Consider the following 15,565-nt stretch of genomic DNA (forward strand, 5'->3'; position numbering starts at 1 on the left):
CATACTCTAAGTTAAAATAAATGCTTTGTTCATTAAATTTACTAAAATTTAAAAATAAATTTAACAGTAGCAAATTTATTTTAAGAAAAAAGTTTTTTTTTTCTTAATCACAAAAACACCTTTTTACCCAAAACTAATTTTTTTTCAAAACCTAGCTATTTTACGAAATATTCCTCTATTTTTACTTCTTGAACAAGTACAAGCATCATAATAGAAAAAAGAAATATGACAAACTAGGAAATTAAACTTCAAATGTCAAAATAACATTCGCCAACGCTAAATAGAACTTTCTCTATTAAAAAACCTATAACTAGGACAAACCATTTGTCCACCCATTTTCTCAATGTCAAACCCCCTTCTTCTATCTCTTTTCACAAGACTGAAGTTGTTCAGTACAGAGTCTGACCATGACATCAGTCTAAACTTTCATCCTTTACAAAATATTACGCAATAAGAGATTATTCAAAAGTTATACATAAACTTAACATTTGTTCCCAAATTTTCTGCCACAAAATTGCAAGCTTTAGTTTTCTTCAAACAAAACTATAAAGAACTCCCCGATCAAGTAATTTAGTTACAAAACAATATTTTAAGAAGATTTCAAACCGCTAAAGATAGACTAAGGTATGAACCTTTCTATTCTATGATTCTATCACCATCTAAACACAATTTCTTTTCCTTTTTTTCCTTTCTGGTTTTGACTAGGAGCACAAAGAAATCAATTATACAAAAGTATCAAAAAATAAGCCAGTTTCTAAAGAAATATCATGGACAATAATATACATGCGTTCTACAAAAGAATATATCTAACCCAATCACTCTACGTTTCGGGTGGTTTCGGTTTCATCCCTCCCCTAATTTTCTTATCTATTTTCCTTCTTGTCCCGACCACTTAAACCTTCAGAATCTTTGCACTACCATCAGTGAACTTTGAATCACCCAAATCTGGGAACAAAAGAGAATTTATACGGTACCACCACAAGTATACACCTGATCTTCCACACTCCATGAACCATAATTACAAAGAATACATTTCTTTCACATAAGACGAAAATGAAGAAATCGCATAAATTGGTTGCTTTTTCCATCATAGGATCCCAAGATGCCACCAGAATAGAGGGCAGCAGTTTCTCCAAACAGCTACTATACAAACACCAATCATTCTTCATTTTTTACTCCACATAGATATGAATTATTTGGCACGGAATTCATGCCGAAATATGGTGAGGTTTTGAGTAAACTTATCCCTGTTTTTTGAATCTAAGCTTAGCGTAACATCCGCCATAAGTTTATCAAAACATAGAGAGAGCCGCTGATGCTGATCCATCGGCTGCAAAAAGTAACCAACCTGACTTACTCAACATAAACATAGTAGAAAAACACACTACAGTTCCAAACACTCAAATACATGCAAGATATTACAACAACAGTTATAAAAACTGAACCATTATAGGATTCTGTTGAGATATATAGTCCCACATTGATTGGATGGGCAACTAATATGGCCTTTATAAGGCTTTGGGCACTCCCACCCCTTGAGCTAGCTTTTGGGGTGATGTATCCCAAGATTCTTAACATGGTATCAGAGCCTCACCGTCCCCCGCTTTAAAAAGTGAAATTAAAATAAATAAATAAAAGCACAAAAAGGTAAACCAAAAATGGGCCTGTGCAATTTTCACGCTTCTAGCCTAAAGGGCTCTTGCGTGAGGAGGCGTGTTGAGATATATAGTCCCACATTGATTGGATGGGCAACTAATATGGCCTTTATAAGGCTTTGGGCACTCCCACCCCTTGAGCTAGCTTTTGGGGTGATGTATCCCAAGATTCTTAACAGATTCTTAGCATGCTATTGCTACCACTCTGATGATGTCAAATAAAGAATCTGATGTATTGTCATCTGTAATCACGCAAACTGTCAGCCACATGGGAATGGATCATCTCTCTGAGTTTTCCATGTGACAGTATCATGTGAAGTGAGAGATAGATATAATAACTATAGGGTCACACTACTGAAGCCATATATAGAGTTGTTGTATCTATCTCTCTCCTCACATCACCTCTTCATATGAAAAATTCACATGAGAGGATCCACTCCAGCCATATATAGAGTCTTTGCATCTATCTCTCTCCTCACATCACCTCAAACCCTAGTGCACAAGACTCCCCCAACTTTGAGAAAATAGGGGTGAGGATCCATTGTATGTAGCCTTTTCTTTGTATTTTTGCAAAAAGACTATTTCCTAGACTTGAACCCATGACGTTAACGTCACAAAGGAGCAACCTTAAAGGTTCACCTTCATCCCATCAGCCATACATTCTCAATATTTTGCTATATGGTTATACCTGATCTGTAATCTAGATTAATAACCACGATAAAAAATTCTGTAATCCAACTTTGATGTTTCGGTGAGAAGGAAAATACCTGTGACGACAATATTTGAGCTTTCAAATTTGAGAATATCTGCAAGTAAATAATAACTCTTAGTTTGACATGTCAAATAAAATTCAAAGAGTGTGGCTGGAATTGTGTGACTAATCATACTATGTTCAGGATCAATTACAAGAAGATTCTGTTACAACTCTGGATTCTTAACAGCAAGAGTAGACAATAATGTGGTATCGGGAACGATGGGAAGATATGTCAAATGAGAAAAAGGAAATGTATTATTGATGAATTAATAAAGAAAGAATACAAGAGCAGAGCTCTTCACAAGGGAGAGTTCCCTTCACACTGAGAATGAACTCAATCACTTACTAATTAAGCCAAAAGTCCCGAACAGTGGAAACTGTGCCCCTTTTATACACACATGTGATTCTAACTTTCTAACTTCCTGGCACCCCGATATTTACTGCCTAACCCTATACACACAATTACTAACAGTTCACGCCTTCTAACTGTTACCTGGGTATATTCCCACCTCCAAACCCCTATGTCAAATACAAGTCGTAACAGATTCAACTACTAAATTAGAGCACTAATTAGTTGGACGGTAAATACATATCTAATATACTAACACTCAAGTTCAAGTAGGAGCATTTATACAATTTGTACCAAGCCTGTTACACATATAACTGCTTACAGTAAATTTGACGAGAACAGAACACAGATTTAGAAGGTCCATTACCTGCTCATTAATAAGTATCAAGCTCAACATTGGCCTGCTCAGACTCCACTGGTTGGCACAGTCTTCAAACAATATGATCTCAAATAGGGTCTTCAAAATCTTGGTATGCAAAAGAGAGATACCCAAGTCAAATAACACACATAAAAATGGTTCCCCACTTCAGTCTCACAGAAGGAAAAAAGGAATAAGATGAGCATAATTTATAAACAAAAATGGCAGTTTGCTATGAGGAGCTAGGAGGCTTTTTTAAGAATAAGTCAAGCACACAAAGTTTCAAATCAGTCATATAACTTGTTTTCTACAATTTGAAGGTTTGCACTGAATTAATATGTGAAAATTGGAATAAAATGAAGACATAAATATTAACTAGCAGAATGTTTTTCAGATTCCAGACAAATAATTTTGTAAAAAAATTCCGTGCAAAATTTATGAATTTTTAACTGACTGGTGAGCGGTTAAAAAAAAAAAAAAAAAGAAACATACTTCTGGAAACAGATTGGGACACTCAGCAATATGACGAGCAAGATTGACGGATGCAGGTAAACTTGGAGCCTCTCCCATAGTGATGTTATTAAAATAGAAAGCAGCCAAATTATCAACAGCAGATGCACACTGTAATCAGAAATTAAAAGAGTTGGACAAAGGCACAGTCCCAAGAAACCAAATACTTATGCTTATAGCAAGAGAATCCCCTGAAAAAAATGTTATGCAAAAATGTGATTTAGTCCGAGGACGGGAAGATGCAAATGAGATGTTGTTTCCATAACCTGTGATGAGATAATTGTATCCAAGCCCTTGAGTCCAGATTCAAGGGAGCCAACTATATGCATAAAGGTGTTTGAGCCCACGTTCAACATGAAAGTGATGTGGCTGTTGAACAAAACCTCCAAGAATGCAAAATAAGCCCTTGTTAGCTGCATAAAAGCGAAAACCAAGTGAGGTTTACCTTGACAATATTTGGCAAGCTGGCAGATAACTAGTCTGACATAATTCAGGACCTAGATAAAAGAGTACTTAAATAAGCTGTTAGATGAAGATTAATAAATTGTTTATATCTAACAAAGAGCCCATTGGGCTTGAAGCGCGGACTATGCAATGGCCCTCCCTAACTTGTGTTGAAATTCAACCTAGTTGAAATTTGGAATTCAGAATTTGAATATTATTTACTTATTTATGTACAAATGTTCACAATATATAGACTAATGTGAATATTTACTTTCCTTATATTCTAGGAAAACAAATAAGAAGCATATCAGACGTATAACCTGTCTCATATCACTTACCTTCATGGGTTTCCAATTTTTATTTCTAAACAAAAAATAAATAGAAAAGTAAGGGGATGCTAACCTCCATAAAAAGGTAAGGACTAAATAGCATTTCAATATATACACACATCTTATGGACGAAGAATGATTAGATCCAATAGAAACCTAAACATCAATCTCTTCAAAATACTTTAAACAATCAGTCTATATAAATATTTAAGCAAATATTAAAAAAAATAAAAATTTATAACTACTTAGTCGAGGTTTTATTAGAAAAGGTAAAAAAGTAAAAAAACAAAGCTTTGTAAAAAGATTTTAATTCATTCCCTCATTTGTTTTTATATCCTTTACCTTTTAATTGCAACTTTAAATTGAGGAACAAGGAGTGTACATAATAATATATGGCAAGCAAATAGTTTGCATACCTTCCGATAAGCCAATATATCAGACAAAGGAATTGACAGGGTCATCTTTAGAGCAGCATCGAGTGCATCAGATAGAGCTCTGTCACCATATAGTTCAAACACACCGAAGTTGACATAATTTCCTGCAAGGGCTGTCATTTGGCGAGAGTATGTTAAATTTAACCCACCCACGTACAAGTTTGCTAGTACATCAATTAAAGGAGATGAATCAAGAGGATCATGAAAATTACCCCTCATCATAATACCACTAAGGATTTAGAATGCCCGTTCAGTTTGAAACCAAAACAATCCAAAGCCCCAAATAGCAACAATCATAACAATCCAATATACTTAAGCACAGACATCTATTTCCAGGTAGAAATTACAGAGTTTGCTCAAACTGCCCCCACACATGTTAATACAGCCTGCTAAAAAAGTGCAGGCTGCAAGTGAATATCCAGTTATACCTTTTTCTGTGTAATTTTATGCCTTTATATTTATATATAAACATATAGATATACAAAGATATTGGGTAGCCTAGTTGCATTCTTGAATTCTTTTACCCCTTATTTTATCTAGTTTGTATATTTTGGAAGATATCTTATCCTCTCCTAGTTGTACTTCTCTCACTAATAAAATTCCTTTTCTACTATTGCAATGCAAAAAATTATTATAAAATTTGGAACAACTAGAGTTGGATGATAGTAGGGTTGAATGCTTTAATTTATACACTTGATCCTTCAAAACTTTGAAATATGAAGAAGAAAAACCAATAAAACATGAAAAGCCAGACAAACGCAGACAAAAATTCATGAAAGCAAAAATGTTGATATGAGAAAGCTAAAACTCATAATTAGTTTTAAGTGCAAGGTCAAGAGCATACAACAGGGAGCAAGACGAGAAACAAAAATACGACAAAAGGGATAGGCCCCAAGACGTAAGAATCTAATCATCAATTTCACTTTCATATATTAAACATCCAAAATCTAAGCTATGGGTAAAGAACCAATTCAACCCAAAAGCTTAAGCTATTAGGTGAGGCTACATTAATAGTTTTATATATCTCAACACGACTCCTAACACGAGAGCCCACTGGGCTTGAAGGGTGGACAATGCACAGGCCCACCTACCTGTGCGAAAAAACAAATTCCACTAGAAAAAAGTTGCAGGCGATGAGGATCGAACCCGATACGCCGAGGCTCTGATACCATGTAAAAAACCAATTCAACCGAAAAGCTTAAGCTATTAGGTGAGGCTACATTAATAGTTTTATATATATTGTTGTAAATATTAGAATTTTACCTATTTATTTGTAATAGCTAGAATACTCTAGAAGTGTATTTTGGGCTTAACTCATTAGGTCTTTCAGTACTCTTTATATAGAACATAGTAGTTAAAAGCGGATTGCGGCCCGTTGCGGCCAACCCTGAAAAACGCTATAGCGGCCCGTTGCGACTTTTGAAATATCCGAACAAGCCCTTTTGAAAAACAAGACAATCAAATGATGTCGGATCAAACAAACGAGCACAGATCCAAAAAGAGCAAAAAGAGGCGATCAGAACCCAAGTGGTCTGTGACGGAAAGTCACTGTCACGCGCCAGTGAAGTTGTTGGCGCGTAGGCATCACGCGCAGAAGGACTGGTGGCGCGTGAGAGCACGTGTGAGGTCCGCCGAAGCTGGGCTCTTCTCGATGAGGTCGTCCAGCGAGCGCGAACCTGTCTGTGGCTGGTCGGAGTCAAAAAGTCGCTAGAACAGTGTTGTTTGGCATCGAAACAGTGTTGTTTAGCGTCGGAATAGTGCTGTCTGGTCATTTTGGAGCTGTTTTGGTCATCTGATGAAAGGGAAACTTTCGTAGAATGATAGATAAGAGAAAAACAGAACGAAACAATAGGCCTCTTGATCCAAAAGGTCCCCGAAAAAATTTTCTAGTGGCAACTTCGTGATGGCAAGAGGCAAATTGGGTTTCGCCTTTAAAGGCGACAGTTTGCGGAAGCAGAGCCCTCAGAATCGAGAGCTCTAATACCAAATTGAAAAGAAGGATTTTGTATATTATTGAATTGTGTGAATAAATGTACAAGAATTCTCTATTTAAGGAGACTAAAAAGACCTAATGGGCTAAACCCAAATAAGCTTCTAGAGTATTCTAGCTATTACAAAATAATGATACAAAACTATAATTAAATAATTCTAATATTTACAATACAATCTATAATTCACTCCATTAACTCTTGTTTTACTACTTTCCTTTAAGTAAGTTTCGGCCAACCTCTTCCTTTTTTTACGTCATGCTCCTTGTAACAAATTTCTTCTTACCGAAACATCTAAAGGTCTTCAACAAAACATGCGCAAATCATTTCAATTTGTGTTCTCTCATATTATGTTACACTGACACAACTCTAACTTTTCGTTGAATATCCTCATTTTTTTATCTTATTCGTCCTTCCATGATCACATATCCACCTTAACATCTTCATCAATCACCCCCGTACAAGATTGATGCCAGATATCTAAATATATCTTTCTTGGGTACTTGTCTTAACATATTCACAAATTCGTGATATTTTCCTCTTGTCATAGCGAATTCACACTATGTATTCAGTCTTACTCCAACTTAATGTAAATCTTTTGGACTTCAACGTGCTTCTCCGTTATTCCAGCTCATCTGCAAATAGCAAATAATATACACCATGGCACCTCATCTTGGATATCTTTTGTTAACTTATCCATAAATAGGTAAAAAAAATAGAAGGACTCAATGTATAACCTTGCTGTAAACCTACTATGATTGGAAAATAGCTTGATGTGTAATTACAATCCCTTACATATATAGCAACACCATCATACATAATTGCCTCCACGTACCTTGCATATACTTTTTTTTCCTCAACAACCCACTACAAAACCTTTCTTGAAATTCTATCATACCCTTTCTCAAGATCAATAAATATCATATGTAGGTCCTTCTTTTCTTGATATCTCTCCATTACCTGTCATATCAAGAAGATAGCCTCCATGGTAGATCTTCATGGCATAAACCCAAAGTGATTTACAGAAATCATAGTCTTAATTCAAAAAACATCTCCCCAGTTCAATAGAGACACCATTGTGCCAAAGTTTTATCGGTCTTCATCTTCTTTAATGCATCCTTAACTTCATGCACTCTAATTCTAGACACAAACCTTAAGTTTAAACCATCAAAAGCATTGATAAGTACACCCTTTTTTCATGCACAAAAGTTCAAAGTGAGAGGAGGTTTTCCTCCTTTCACCAAAAATACACTTTGATTAACAAAATAAAATCACAAAAATAATAGAAGCTACGATAAGATCAAATACAAAACCAACACGTTATTCTTTTGGGTGACTAAATCTTCATATAAATAACTTTTTCTAAATAATTTTTTTTGCTAGACTCTTATACAACATGCGTCTACCCAAACTTAAATATTCACCTTGCTCAAATTATATTGGCCCCAATCAACACGTAAAAAATTTAAAATTTTGACTCTTCTCATATTCAAACAAATACTTCGGGAAAATAATAGGAGACAGCATAAAAGTGGAGGACAAGTAAAATCCCTAATGCAGTCAAGCACTTAACTAAGTCCCTAATCCCCGATAATAATCCACCCCAATTTAGGAGCTGATGATCTAGAAGAAATCATATCAAACTAAAACAACGAACAGATCAGATATATTATACGCCCATTCATATAACTCTGTTAAGCAATATCATAAAAAAAATATATATATAAAATAAAAAAAAAATAAAAAAAACTTACTAGTTGCTGCAACTAACAAGCACAGGTACAAAAATTCAGGCAGAACACTAAACCACGCTACTGGAATAGAAAGAACCAAACAGGGCAAGTATTTCACCTCTTGACAGTATTGTTAAACATATCCATATTCCTTTGTACTTGTACGTATATATATCAGCAGCATTAGGAAGAGATAAAACTCCAGATCCATAAGCGACGATCAGTTTACTGACTTCCCGGAAGAGAAGTATGCCATTTGGAGAAGAAGAGTCAAATGTCAAACGTTGAGCTTTATTTAGCACAAACTCAGCCATGAACTTCAACAACGGGGTGGTAACCTGCAGGCGGAAGGGGGGGCATACATCAGAATACATGCATCAGAAGCAATTCAACATGTAAACTACAAAGTGCATTCGAAGAGGGAAATTTAGCATCCAAATACATATTGATACACATTTCAATGACTGTGACCATCAAAACTCGAGCACAAGAGAAAGAAATGACACAATAAAAAAAGAATAAAGCTGCAGCAAGAGGGTGCACAAAGTGATCCTCTACTTCAACATATACTATACATCCAATAAAAAATATTTTTAACTCATGAACCAATTCTCCCAAAAACTTATGTTATTAGGTAAAAGGCTAATGTTTTATATCTAACACGCGCCTCATGCAAGTGTTCTTTAAACTATTCGGTGATAGCTCATGAATGGTTTTTATATCAAATACTCTACCTCTCAACAATTTTCAGACCAGTTTTTCTCCCAAAAGTTCCAAAATGACCCTTCCCCTTTGAATGTCCACTAATTAAACTAATCAACATAATGAACAATATACTATTTTTAAATTGTCTCCTTTCTTTCCTCACAATTCACAGTTCACTTCATCTCATGCAACAAGTTAATCTTATCGAAAGCAAAAAGTCTGGACCCACACCCCATACTGTACCTTCAATTTTTTATTTTTCTTGAATCCCACAGTTAGTGAGTGTCACAAGATTTCCTTTAGACCATTCGTATATTCCGATAACTTTGACTGCTAATAACAAGTTTGGAAAGGATGTTCAGGTGAAGATTTTTCCTTTCATAGAGGCTTTTCATTGCCTCTACTAACTCTACTTTGTGTAATACTCCCATCAAATCTTATTTTCAATACATTGTTTATTTTTAGAGAAAGGGGAGTGATAGAGACAAGCAAAATAACAGACCCTCTGCTTCATTACATTACTTTCTCCACCAATGCTTCCCGTGAGTTTTCTTGTAAATTAATCATCCAGTACCTTACATCATCAAAGGCTCTTTCTTGACAAACACATTTCGAAATCCAAAACACCTTCATAGTTCAAGACCTCATACTGCTCTTTCCCCTAATGTGAGTGCATTATGCGCACCCTCTAACTCAGAAACAGTACACCACATAATTTTGCTTTGTATTGTGGCTAGCTTCCTTGGAACAATCCTTTTGGGGTCCTTAGTGACCACTGTGTGTGTCGTGAATTGGAACAGTTTTTTATTTGGTACAAGTAATAAGTTAAAAAACTTATTGAAGTTGCAGTCTTTTCAATCCTTTGCTTCATTTGGTTGGAGCAAAATGCTTACAGCATTAAGTATGCGTCTTTGCTCCAAGACCTGTTATGGGATGGGGTTGTGTTTGTGGCTTCTCTGCTCAAGCCTATTTCAAGGAAGTTGCTATCTCCGATATGCAAAGAAAGATTGGGCAACTTTACTGCACTGTTGAGTTTTTCTTGCATTCTGTATTATTACTTTTTCTTCTTTGGAGGATTTCATCTGCCCCCTAGTTGTCTTTTCTGATTTTCTCTCTAACAAACTTCCATAAAGAATATCTTGCCCCGGAAAATAATTCCAATCCAAATGCAACAACTTCTACAGTTCTTTCGCATTGGATTGTGACAAAGCACTTGCCTTATTAGCAGTTTAATACTAATGCAGAAACATAACAGTATTGTCACAACGCAATGGAGGATTGAGGCAGCAACCCAGAAGCAAGTTGCAACAGAAGCAGCCACATCATGAATCAGCAAACCTCTCCAGGTAATGTGGTGCCATATGGCTGCCTATCCTATATTGAGGTGGCCAAGGAAATCTGAGGTGCTTGCAGTTTGGCCCAAAAGCCACCCTCGTTTTCTTAGCCAGCTACAACACTATAGATAATGATTAAATAATTTGTGCTTATAATGCTAAAACTCCTCAACATAACAAAGAGTCATGATAGGAAATTCGATGCCTCAGGTTGTGTTAAAAAATCCTATTAAATATAAAGCTGAATAATGCAGGAGAAGTTACAAAACCAAATTGCTGCAGACCATAAATTTTTCCCATGTTATGATATTACGTAGTAATTCATGTACTGTCCTAGTATCTGCAGAATTATATTTTGAAATAACAACTTCAATAATGGGTAATGGACTGTTAATTAAATATTTGAATGTATATACAGGCAACGAAAATTATCCACAAAATCCATAACCTCTGGGGTGTCTGTCCAATGCGAGATGCCTTTTATGAGTAGAGGCATGTGAGCAGGATACAACCAATCAAATAGAAGGCCATAAGCTCGGCGGCTAAGAAATACAAACATGAAAAGCAGGGAGGTCAGTTTAATTGCTTTCCTCAGCTTGAAAAACAGAAACAGTACAAGTATCAACCTGTTTGTGGCCATGGCAATTCCTCTAAGGTCCCTCATCAAACCAACAAGTGCATACTTTACAGCATCTGTTCGAAACACTGAATCGGGAGTTGATTCCAAACTGAGAAAAACCTAAAACAGAGAAAACATTATATGCTGACTTCATCCATAACCAAAAAGATTAACCAATTAATTATAAGAAAAGTCCATCTAGATGCCATAATTAACTAAATAAAATAAACAAAAAATTACTGTTTCTTATGCTTATGCACTTGCAAAAATTTACTTTTCTTGAAAACATAGAAAGGAAGAATTAAGAAAGAAACAAGTTACCAAAAATAGGCCCCCTGAAAAGATTAGCTTAAAGAACAGAAAATCAAAAGAAATACAATAGAAACCCGAATAACAATAACAACACCCTCCAGTCTTGCTGAATATCCAGAATACGAATATCTCTAAATAAGCCTTGATCTGAACACTAAAGGGAATGAAGTGCACAGTGTGGTCATATTTTATTTTTATGAAAGAAATATTTTTATCATTGAAAAATTAAAAAGTTCACATTTAATCGTTGGAGAAGGAGAATGAGTTTCATTTAAACTGGAAGCTCTCCCCTCTAAGTGACCTGGTTTCTAGGGAGAGATCCAAATCATCTAAGGTGCAATTCCACCAAGTCTAAAAAGCCAATCCAAGCATCGCTATCAACACGACATTTATCACAAACTAGTTGGTTTGGCGGTTGATGAACCCAAATAAAAACCAAGAAAAAAATAAAATAAAATAAAAAATCCAAGCAATCAAAAGGAAATCTCACTATTATGGTATGCATAGCCCAGCTTCTAGCCAATGCAAAACAACCCATCACACAAGTTCCAAATCTTACTATTGTTGAAAGAATCTATGTCCTCATATCAATTTTATGTTATTTCATATTGTTTGTCAATGTCAAGTCATCATTATGTCATCATGTTTAATATTTAGATTTGTTTAATTATTTTATTAATTACACAATTTAATCTGCATTAAGTAGTAGAGAGACATCAGATGAAAAATGACTCCGCAAACATATTAACAAGAATAGTAATAGAGTACCTGCTGGAGTGGATCCATTGAAGATTTAAATTTCATAGGGCTATCCTCCATGAATATCAACCAGCCAATAGTGTAATAGAATGTTGTTCTGCTGCGGGAGCATCTCTTCGCTTCCAAAAATGGAAAATGTTCCCTCTAAGATTAATTTAAGGGAAAAAAGAATTAGAAGAAAGAAAAAGAGGAATCTATTTCTATAAAAAGAAAAGTGGACAAATATGGGGGAGGAATGTGCCGCCTCCTGCACACAGAGAGAGGAGGGATTTGCAACATTGCTATCCATTCTCTCAAACATTAAAATCAATTTATATCATTTTTTATAGAAATAAACTTCATTAGATGGAAAAGAGGGGAAGTGAGGCTAAAAGGAGCGAGTACAAAGTACATCGCGAAGTAAATATTGCCGCAAGACAGCCCGGTCTCTTCACATATCTGAAATGGCAACTTCCTTAAAAAAATTTGCAGAACTCTAGAGAGGCGCTAAAAAAATACAACTCTATACCAAATTGAGTTGAGGAGAAAAGAGATGCCCCTAAAGTTCCAACCGCTTCACTCCAATCAAATGCACCAGAGGACAGTCTAAACAGCAGGATGCCACAAAGTTTTCGCCTCTTTTTTTTTCCTAAAGCCCTTAAACCTTACCACCAGAAGATATTTCAAAATAGGACACTTACTCGCATCTGGACTCTGGATTAGTTCAAAGCTTACAAGATTCAACTAGAACCAGAAAGGATTCTAGGATTATAGCTTCCATGTCATTTAGGTCTCCATAAAAGTGAAAATCCCAAGAAAAGGGAGACTCTCTAGAAGAAAGAAAGATTAATTGGTAAATTATGCAAAGTGGAGAGATGGTAAAAAAACAGGGGAAAGGCCTACATGAAAAGGACATTTCCACCCCCAAACATCCTCTCAAAACCTTAAGCAAGAGCTGTCGCCCACAAGTAGAGAAATTAGTAGTATAAAAGGAGTCTATCCCTGAGAGAAAAACTTCCAAGGACTAGCATGAGTGGGTTGGTATCCCACTCATTCTAGTTTAAACCATAATTATTCTAGATTACTTGGAGCCATCAGGAAGCCTCTGAAAGAAATTGCCATAGCCATTTAGCCACCAAAGCAATCTTTTTTGAAACCAGAATCGCAAGACCCAGATCCTTTCATTCTTACGCATGCAATAGATCACCCAGCTAACAAGATGATCTCTTCTTAGGACAACCATACCCTGTAGCACCAAGGTTTAATTGAACCGATTTTTTAATTGATTTTGATCACTTCAAACCTTTTGATATTGTTTTATGGATTTAAGGCCAAAAGGTTAAGTTTTCATTTTATAAGTTCCTTAAATACGCTTATTGTTAGAATCTACTCACTTTGATACTTAGTGCTAAAAAGTTGGTTGCTTCAAGTACTTTCAGGTATCACGGTGCCAAAGGATGATATTTTGAGAATCTGGACTGATGAAGCTCTAAGCTAACTCAATTTGGAGAAAATTCCAATCTGGCCAACACAAAACACAAAGCACTTACCAAAAGGTAGAGACACCGTGCTACACTCTTTTTATTGAAAGAACGGGAATAGAAAAGTAGAGAAGGATTTCTCTGCCAAGGGATACTCCCTTTCAATGTGCCTACTCACGATTTAAAAGATAATGCTAGAGATGCCCTCTCCTCCCCTCAAACCATCCTATTTATTATTATGAACAACTGTGTCCAACTTTAAGTTACACTTGTCAGCTTTAGTTTTGGCGAAGTAAATGATAATCCAAGATAGTTTATGAGCAACTGACAAAAAGAGATTCTACCGTATGATTGGCAACAATAAATTTCACTGTGTCCAACTTCAGAAGTAGCTTTCCAGTCATGTAGCTGTTGCAAGAGAAATCAGTAAATTTGGGTGCATTGTCCTAACCACAAAAATAAAAGGTAGCTAATACTCTTCCACAGTTCCACCCAACGAAAACTAACCCAGATGCAAGCTCCAAGAACAAACTCAATGTGTGATGAATGACTTCTTCACTCTGAAATTAGCACAAATACAACAAGTGTGTTAAACCAGGAAAGAATTTGAAAAAGAGAAAACAAAAAGAACAAGCTAAAAACTCACCTCCGTGTAGCATTTAAGGTTAGTCGCAATCTTGCCAATAATAACATTTAACAGTAATAGATGATCATGCAGGCCAAGAAGCTCAGATAACCGGGCATATAACTGCTGCAACATAAAAATATAGATATATAAAAAGATGCATAGAAAACTAATTGTTTGTTATGTCTTATTATCAATAATCGAAAAATTATATTACCTTGGAAGAATGCATGGCCTGATCTCCTACATAAGACTTTCGGAAATGCTGAAAGAAAGTAAGAATTGCCCTATCAAGCCTTTGTTTGCTTATTTCACCATATCTCTGTCAAATGCAAATAATATGAACAAATAAGCAAAATATTCTTCCAAAGCATATCATTAACTAAACTCATCATTAAGAAAAGCAAAAGCAGAAAAAAAAAAAAAAAAAAGAGCAATGATAAGACCACCACCAAATAAAGAGATATTTTTATTCTCTTGTTGCATTAAGAGAAATATATTAGGTCTGGCAGTTCCCGAAAGACCAAATGATTTCCACTTCCACCAATTGCACGTCAACTAGTCAGTTACTATGAGACAGATAGGAGACATTAAGAGAAAGATAAGAGGCATTAAAAGAGTACATTTCATTTGTCACATAAGCATCTTATTTAATAGTTTAAAAAAGAGAGAGTAAAACCACGTTTTAGTCCCTGAAAGATACACTAGTTATCAATTTCATCTATTAAAATTTCAAATCTCCCAACATTTGAGTCCCTCCATCAAGTCTAGTCCACGTCATTTATAATGGAATCAGAACCTTCCAAGAGAGTGAAAGAAACTGAAAGTACAAGAGGAAAGAGACTAGAGAAACGAAAGTGTCCTGAACTATTACTGAGTGAAAATGAATTCATAATGCTGATTTACAAAAGAGTATATCTATTTATAGGTTACATAACAGCAAACCAAATCTGTTAGCTGTTACAACAGTCTGAGAATGTTACTTCTGTAACAACCTAACAGAATTAGCTCAGTGCTTAACAGCGCTAACAGAATCAGCTCAGTGCTGAGTCAGCACAGTTTAAAGTGCCTAACAGCTATATTCTATATACTCTAATGTTTAACCTAATTATTTGGAAGAAGAGACTAAAATATTGGGAATTTGAACTTTGACTATTTCACTGCATTTTGGAACCATTTATTCATCATGCTCTTGAC

General features: G+C 35.4%; 1 protein-coding gene across 2 annotated transcripts in view; it reads right to left on the reverse strand.

Moving 5' to 3' along the window:
• Positions 1–527: 527 nt before the first annotated feature.
• Positions 528–15,565, reverse strand: part of LOC133314896 (uncharacterized) — a 34,191-nt gene continuing 19,153 nt past the window's right edge. The window contains exons 15-28 of one of the 2 annotated variants that reach the window (XM_061516422.1): positions 14,586–14,690; positions 14,390–14,494; positions 14,251–14,303; positions 14,088–14,151; positions 12,293–12,427; positions 11,220–11,332; positions 11,042–11,135; positions 8,673–8,892; positions 4,816–4,946; positions 3,893–4,039; positions 3,609–3,737; positions 3,126–3,224; positions 2,423–2,461; positions 528–1,330 (exon numbers count right to left, since the gene is read on the reverse strand). In XM_061516422.1, coding sequence (XP_061372406.1) covers positions 1,193–1,330; positions 2,423–2,461; positions 3,126–3,224; positions 3,609–3,737; positions 3,893–4,039; positions 4,816–4,946; positions 8,673–8,892; positions 11,042–11,135; positions 11,220–11,332; positions 12,293–12,427; positions 14,088–14,151; positions 14,251–14,303; positions 14,390–14,494; positions 14,586–14,690 — 1,572 coding nt within the window. In that variant the 3' untranslated portion in view covers positions 528–1,192. The remainder of the gene's footprint in view (positions 1,331–2,422; positions 2,462–3,125; positions 3,225–3,608; positions 3,738–3,892; positions 4,040–4,815; positions 4,947–8,672; positions 8,893–11,041; positions 11,136–11,219; positions 11,333–12,292; positions 12,428–14,087; positions 14,152–14,250; positions 14,304–14,389; positions 14,495–14,585; positions 14,691–15,565) is intronic. The other variant, XM_061516423.1, reaches the window with a different exon arrangement.

Source organism: Gastrolobium bilobum, unplaced genomic scaffold (assembly GCF_033153095.1).
Source record: "Gastrolobium bilobum isolate Gb01-03AN ecotype WA unplaced genomic scaffold, APGP_CSIRO_Gbil_v1 utg8637, whole genome shotgun sequence".
Lineage (NCBI taxonomy): Eukaryota > Viridiplantae > Streptophyta > Magnoliopsida > Fabales > Fabaceae > Gastrolobium > Gastrolobium bilobum.